At 42.3% G+C, this 7,435-nt stretch overlaps 1 protein-coding gene across 2 annotated transcripts in view; it reads right to left on the reverse strand.

Annotated features, from left to right (window-relative positions):
• Positions 1-1,053: 1,053 nt before the first annotated feature.
• The window catches only part of ghitm (growth hormone inducible transmembrane protein), an 8,347-nt gene continuing 1,965 nt past the window's right edge, over positions 1,054-7,435 (reverse strand). For both annotated transcript variants that reach the window (XM_017482967.3, XM_017482966.3), the window contains exons 3-9: positions 5,764-5,866; positions 5,492-5,603; positions 4,716-4,857; positions 4,507-4,615; positions 2,150-2,338; positions 1,693-1,864; positions 1,054-1,575 (exon numbers count right to left, since the gene is read on the reverse strand). In XM_017482967.3, coding sequence (XP_017338456.1) covers positions 1,488-1,575; positions 1,693-1,864; positions 2,150-2,338; positions 4,507-4,615; positions 4,716-4,857; positions 5,492-5,603; positions 5,764-5,866 — 915 coding nt within the window. In that variant the 3' untranslated portion in view covers positions 1,054-1,487. The remainder of the gene's footprint in view (positions 1,576-1,692; positions 1,865-2,149; positions 2,339-4,506; positions 4,616-4,715; positions 4,858-5,491; positions 5,604-5,763; positions 5,867-7,435) is intronic.

The following is a 7,435-nucleotide window of genomic DNA, read 5'->3' on the forward strand; positions in this document are numbered from 1 at the left end:
AATGGAAGAAGGTGGTCTGGTCTGATGAATCACGTTTTCTATTACACCATGTGGAGGCACTTACCTGTGATAGAGACGGCACCAGGATGCACTATGTGAAGGAGGCGAGCCGGCGGAGGCGGTGTGATGCTCTGGGCGATGTTCTGCTGGGAAACCTCGGGTCCTGCATTCATGCGGTGTTACTTTGACACGTAGCACCGACCTAAACACTGTCGCAGACCGGGTACACCTCTTCATGGTAACGGTGTTCCTGATATCAGTGTCCTCTTTCAGCAGGATGACGCTCCCTGACACACCGCACACACTCTTCAGGAACGGTTTGAGGAACACGACAAAAAGTTCACGGTGTTGACTCGGCCTCCGAATTCCCCAGATCTTGATCCGATCCAGCGTCTGTGAGACGTCCTGGACGAACAAGTCCGATCCACGGAGTCTCGACCTCACAACTTACAGGACTTAAAGGATCTGCTGCCGACGTCTCGGTCCCAGACACCACAGCACACCTTCAGAGGTCTCGTGGAGTCCGGGCCTCGACGGGTCCGAGCTGTTTTGGTGGGACAAGGAGAGGACGACCTACACGATAGTAATCCGGTGGTTTTAATGTTATGGCTGATTGTTGTATATTATTATTATTAATGGATATGGAATGACTGCTGGAGGAGCAGGGCTTCTGTAGCAGGACCTTGGAAGATCCTTGCCATATCAACGCTTGTCTTTCCACGCGAGCGGCTGTTGGATACGAGTGATGCAGGTTTACCTCAGAACAGTGAAGAGTCAGTGTTACAGATCTAACAGGTGAACATGTCTGTATGCTGATTGGCCTAAACGTGTGTATATACACAGCGGAACTCGTTTAAAGGTAGGAAGTCCTGCTGTGTTAACTGCGGATGCTCCGAGCGGCCATTTTGATGTGACGTCACTTGCCGAACTTGGAGCTGAGGAGACTGTCCTGAGTTTGAGCAGGATCCGGAGTCGAGACGAGGTTGGGAATTACGCGTCGGACACGGCGTATGAATAAAGACGGGGATGAAGACAGGCGGTTTCATGGTCGTAATTATTTTGATATTTTATTTATTGCATAGTGAAACACAACTGGATCTGGAATGAACTCTTTAACTGTGAATTTCTCTCTTTTCACTTTTAAAGAGTTTAAGAGGTTATATTTACTGGAGAAAAAAAAAAAAGTTTAAAGCATCGAGACATGACGTTAACAGAGTGCTAATGAAGCTCCACCGCACACAGACTGAACACAGAGACACGTCACATATGATCAGATACTATTACAGTCTTTTCATTATATATTTTTTAAATAAATAACAGAAAATAATATCTATAATTACTCTGTCCTGTGTGCCTGTGATAGAGTATATCAATTAAACTAAACCCCAAAAGCAGTAATGGGTTTGGTTTCTCCCTCTTTCGCTTATAAACAGTTCACAGTCCAATCTCACTCCCTTCAAGAGGAGGAGGAGGATGATGAAGATGATTTACTTCCTCTTTCCTCCACCGCCATTGGCCAGAATCATGACCAATCGAATGAAGATGTTGAGTGTATCCGTGTAGATGCCCATACACCTGTAAATATTAACACACACACACACACACACACACACACAGGATTTATTATTCTTTGCTTAGATGCCACTCAGAAATATCTTTAGATGTGAAATGAGAGCGAGAGAGAGCACTTACGCGTTGATGGGGTCGTATTTCTGCGCGGCGTACAGCGGGTACGTCTCGGCTCGCTTGATCACCTTCTGTGTGTCGTACAGCAGGAACATACTGAAGAGTATCAGACCTCCATAAACGGCCACCGAGTACAGACCTGCTCCGAACACCGAGGTGGGGGGCAGGAACATCGTGCCTGGGACAACGGCATCATGGGAAATGTTCAGAAGGTATCCTATTACACACTACCACCATACAGGTACAGTAATCTCCTACATTCAGAGAAATGTGTGTGGTATGGAAGCTGTGTAGAGTCGGGAATAAACGGTAGTGTGTGGTGTGGGACGCAGGCATAAGGACACCCCGGACACATACACACACGTGTTTTTAATCAGTGAGTGTGTGTGTGTGTGTGTGTGTGTGTGTGTGTGTGTGTGTGTGTGTGTGTGTGTGTGTAAGGAGTAACGTAAGGAACACAAACCCAGTGAGGAGACGAAGACTACTCCGAGGCCGGCGGCGAGAGGCCCGCCCATGTTCAGAAACTTCTCACTGGGAGCACACATGGCCACGGTGGAGAGACCGCCCACGATGCCCGCTGTGTACCACGCCGCACGCATCATCAGGGGACCGCCCAGCAGCGTGAGGGGAGCCACGACAGCGCCCATTACACCTACACACATTTAGTACAGTGACTCACCATAATTCCACTATTATTTATTCCCATTTAACGATTATACATTATCTGATGATTATTAGAGCTGCAACAAATAATCGATAAAATCAATAATTATCGATTATGAAAATCGTTGTCAACGAATCTCATTATGGATTAGTCGGTCTGTGCCCGGTACATTTACTCATTGGGTTACTTCTGCTCCAAAAACATGCTTCGGAGAGTAAATACTGAAGTTGTGTCCCAAATTAAGTGCTGTAGAGTGCTGTGCCCTACTCTACCGTCCAGTGCAGTGTTTCTCAACCGGGGTCTGCAGACCCCTAGTGGTCAGTGGTGTAATTGCAGTGGGTCCGTAGGAAAGTTTTAAAAATGTTTATATATGTATATATATATAAAATTAAATGTATCAAAACATTTAAATGAGATGTTTTAAAAATTAATCAATTTGGTTATTCACAAATAACACATTAACTGAGCTGACGATCATTCATTGATGGATTTATTTTAAATTTATTCACAAATGAAATGATAATTTGCAAAAACCTATGAGTGGCAGAGAAGTTCAAGTGTTGCACTGATGGAGAAAATAAACAAAGGATCATTCAGAGAGGCGAATTAAATGTCACACCAACAATAAAATGTAAAATATACAATCTTGAAATGTTTTGATTCAATGTTAATGTTAATATTATTCATGTTAAATATTAATAAAATAAAGCAACATGTATAGAAATGAGCGTTTAATATGTAGCCTATAGATGTTGTGGAGAGAGGGGGTCCTTTTGGATTGTCTGAAATATGCTAGGGCTCCAGAGCTCACTAAGGGTTGAGAACCACTGGTCTAGTGTATGAATTTTAGAAGGTAATATCGTCTCAAATGGAACACATTCGTTTTTTACTAACCGGAAAGTTCGCCCCCATCCGATTAATCGAACAACTAATTAGTTAGTTGCAGCCCTAATTACTATTATTCTTTTAAATAAAGATAAGCTAATATATGGCTTGTTTAAATCAAACAGATTTGAATACTATACATGAACAACTATTTTATACACATATATACACATATATACACACACACATAAAAACATTATACTCTTACTGTATATATGAATTTCTTACATAAAGTTATGTAGTAAACATTTTTTTAATTACATGAAATGTTTATTTAATTCAAGCACCGCTGCATTAGAGCTAGTACAGAAAAGCAGTACATCTTCCTTTTTAAAAAAATATTTCATGGCTCTCTATTCCGGGTTTTATAAAACAAACAGACAGACAAATAAACAAATAAAAAGGGGGGGGGGAAACAAACAAATAAAAAGTAAATAAATTTTAAAAATGACTTTAAATGTAAATGTCTATCTTTCTATAAAATTTTATAAGCTATTTATTTGAACACAGATAAAATCCCTTTTTTTGGATTAATAATGTGTGCTCTGGTTCATATGTAGCTATGTTTTATAAATAATTACACAGTAATAAGTAATAATGTCACTTCTATTTTTAAATGTTTTTAATATTAAGCGTATTAAATACGACCTGCTTTAACAGCAAATGTAATGGTCCTTTTTTTGTTCCTTTATTTCGCTGGGTTTCGCTTTTCTCTCACTCTCCCTCTGTTATTATATTTTTGTCTGTCTTCTGTTCTTTTCCCCCACCTGTTTATTTGACATTTTTCGACTGTCCGTGGTCTCTTTATTTCTCTCTTCCCTTTACATCACACTTTAAATGTCTCTTTATTTCTCTCTTCCCTTTACATCACACTTTAAATGTCTCTTTATTTCTCTCTTCCCTTTACATCACACTTTAAATGTCTCTTTATTTCTCTCTTCCCTTTACATCACACTTTAAATGTCTCTTTATTTCTCTCTTCCCTTTACATCACACTTTAAATGTCATAAAGCACTTTAAATGTCTGAAAAGTGCTACAGAAATAACCTTAATATTATGGGGTATTTTTCGGTATGTGTCTACAAATCTATAAACAATGTACACTGCCACCCAGTGGTGTAACCATGTACTGCACAGCTGGACATTAAACTTTCAGTAAATACAAGTTTTCCTTTTCCCTTTTACTCCACATTAAACAGGAAGTGTGACCTCGAGTGACCTCTGAACCTTAATGGTTTTGTAGTTATGAAGTGTAATTACGGTGTTATTACCTGCATACAGCATCCAGGCCAGGTGTTTAGGAATGGGACTGTGCTCGTAGGAGATGGACCTGACCAGCATCCCGGCACCGATCATCGCGGCGAACGTCGCTCCTATAGCCTGACAGGGACACACGCACATGCATTGTACATCAGTGTTCTAAGGCGTGTGTTAAAGACAGTACTGTAATATACAGGAGGGTGTGTATACTTTTGCATACCAGCCAGGATCCTTTCATCATGAGACCCAGGAGAGCCGGAGTCCTGCTGACGGCCACGGCGGAGAGAGCGGTCACGCCCACACTGCCCGCAAAGTACATGTAGGTGGAGTGGATACGGTCCTTCACATACTGCGGCCAGATACTGAGAGAGAGACAGAGAGATAAACAGACAGACAGACAGACAGACAGACAGACAGAGAGAGAGTGTTATGTATAGATAACTAACAGAAGAGCTCAGACAAAAGACTGTACTCTTTATGAAATTCAGCAGGATGATGAGAGGCCAGTCTCTTCTCCCTTCACAGGAATTTTGGAGTACTCCTTCCTCACTCCACCAACAGGGCGAATTTGCATAATATCTCTGTATCGTACCGCTGTAGAAACACGAGTCCTCTCGGGTTCAAGGCGAGTTCAACATGTTCTTTTCTGCCATTTTTAACTTTTCGGTTTGAGATTTTAACAAAACCAGTTTTTTTTTCCCCTCTTTGTGACTGAAACGTACTCCTGACACTGCGCATGGGGGGCGGCTGGTCACCCTAACTTTAACAAACAGGCTTCTGCAACCTGGCAGGGCTGCTGAAGACAGGAAGTGAGGTCATATCTCAGCAACGGCTTAACCTTATGAAATCAAATTCAATCGAACCTTTGTAACAAAGATTAAAGACAGGAGTTTAAAAACGCTTTCAAGTTACATTAAACTATAACTCTCATAAATAAATTCCTCACGTGCACACACACACACACACACACACACACACGCAGAGGTGGAGACTCACACAGACTTCTCTAGAGCCCCGAGCTCATTGGACATGCCGAGACCGTAATAACACAGAGCTCCGAGTCCAACTGCGGCTCCGCCCGCCAGAATCATCCTCCCCATCTGATCAACTACAGAGAGAGAGAGAGAGAGAGAGAGAGAGAGAGAGAGAGAGAGAGAGAGAGAGAGAGACAGAGAGACAGAGAGAGATGAGTATAATTTGGTCTGAAGCAGCTCACACACTTCTAACCTCTCACACTGAAATAATAAGATAGATAAGCGAGTGATCACCTTTAAAGGCCGTGTCCGTAGCCGGTTCGAACGCTCCCTCCTGGAGCCGGTCTCTGGCCGTCTTACTGCGCTGCAGACCAAACCTCGGTCTGGTGGCGTAACCCTGACACACACAGAAGAACAGAAGCAGCAGCAGCAGTGTGAGTTAAACTGCCCGTTATTGATACTCCACGAGTACACAAATATTCACCCCTTAAATAAGTTCTGGTGTAAGTGGTTCCCATCAGAAGTGTGATTAAAGCGTCACATTAAAGTGCCTCAATATAAATACACCCTCTCCTGGGAGAACCCAGAGTGTGTGAGAGAACATATCTAAACACACGGCATCACGGAGAACAACGAGCGATGAAAACAAGTCCGGGATAAAGCGCTGGAAAGATATCAACTTCAAACATCTCTCAGAGCGACGTTAGATCCGTTATTAAAGAGCGTAAAGAGCATGGAACGTCCACGACTCTTCCTGGAGGAGACCGTCCACCAAACATCAGTGAAAGAGGACATTAAGAGGACTAGAGGAATGCTGAAGGAGCTGTTTACAGGACTGGACATTAGGGAAGAGTGGCGAGAAGAAAGACTACTGAAAGGAAAAAAAACAACATGTTGGAGAAAACAGAAAAATGTTCTTTTACTCCGACGAGACCGGGATGAACATTTTGGCCTGGGTACAAAGCGCTTTTCTTTATCATTTTCTCGATGCATCTTTGAGACATTAATGGTTTAAAATATTTAAATGGATAATTTGTCTGCCAGGTGTTAATACGGCCTGGTGTAATAGCGTTGGATGACCACGGAGGGGTGATATAGCAGATCCTGTAGAGCTGCCTGTCCTAGCTAACTCACTCAGTACGTTTACATCTAGAACAATAATCTGATATGAACCCGATTGAACCCAATAATCTGATTAAGAAACTAGCATGTAAACAGAGATTATTGATGACCTTAATCTGATTAAAGTCATACTCGAAGTAAACACGAATGGAATTAAGACGTGTGGAGTATTCCTGTTTTAGTCGCATTATCGATATGCGTTACAGACATGTACACACCTTAATCACACTATTAACATCGTGTGAGTTTTCACCGCATTGTGCGACAGGACACGTACACACACGGCAGTGCTCAACCGTTTGACGGCAAACGAGAGAGCACGGCTGCGTCCCAAACCGCGTACTTACCTGATATAGGCCTATAGTAGGTAAGTACGCGGTTTGGGACAAAGCCCACGGCTTCAAGCAATTGTCTATTTGCGCATACAGCATGACAAATAATTAACTGCACTCGAAGCTCTCGTAAAAAACATTAAAAACACCCAAAACTGCGTACGGTTCCATAACAAAGACCAACTGTATGTCGATACGTGAAATTCTGGCGGGACGTCGGACGGCGTGGTGCGGTCACGTAATGACGTGTGACGTTAATCCATCTATGTTCTATAACACGTAAAACCTGAACATGAAAAAAGTATTCTAAAAGCATCTCATGTAAGCACCTTAATCAGAATATTGTCTTATTCAGAATAAGGTCAGTAATTAGATTACTGCTGTCCGTGTAAACCTAGTCACTGATGAACACATACTACAGCTCCATCTAGTGGCTATTCCTGATACGACACCGATCAGCCATAACATTATTCTCTCATTACAACAGGACCTGTCAGGGGGGATATATTTAT

This window comes from Ictalurus punctatus, chromosome 13 (genome assembly GCF_001660625.3).
Source record: "Ictalurus punctatus breed USDA103 chromosome 13, Coco_2.0, whole genome shotgun sequence".
Lineage (NCBI taxonomy): Eukaryota > Metazoa > Chordata > Actinopteri > Siluriformes > Ictaluridae > Ictalurus > Ictalurus punctatus.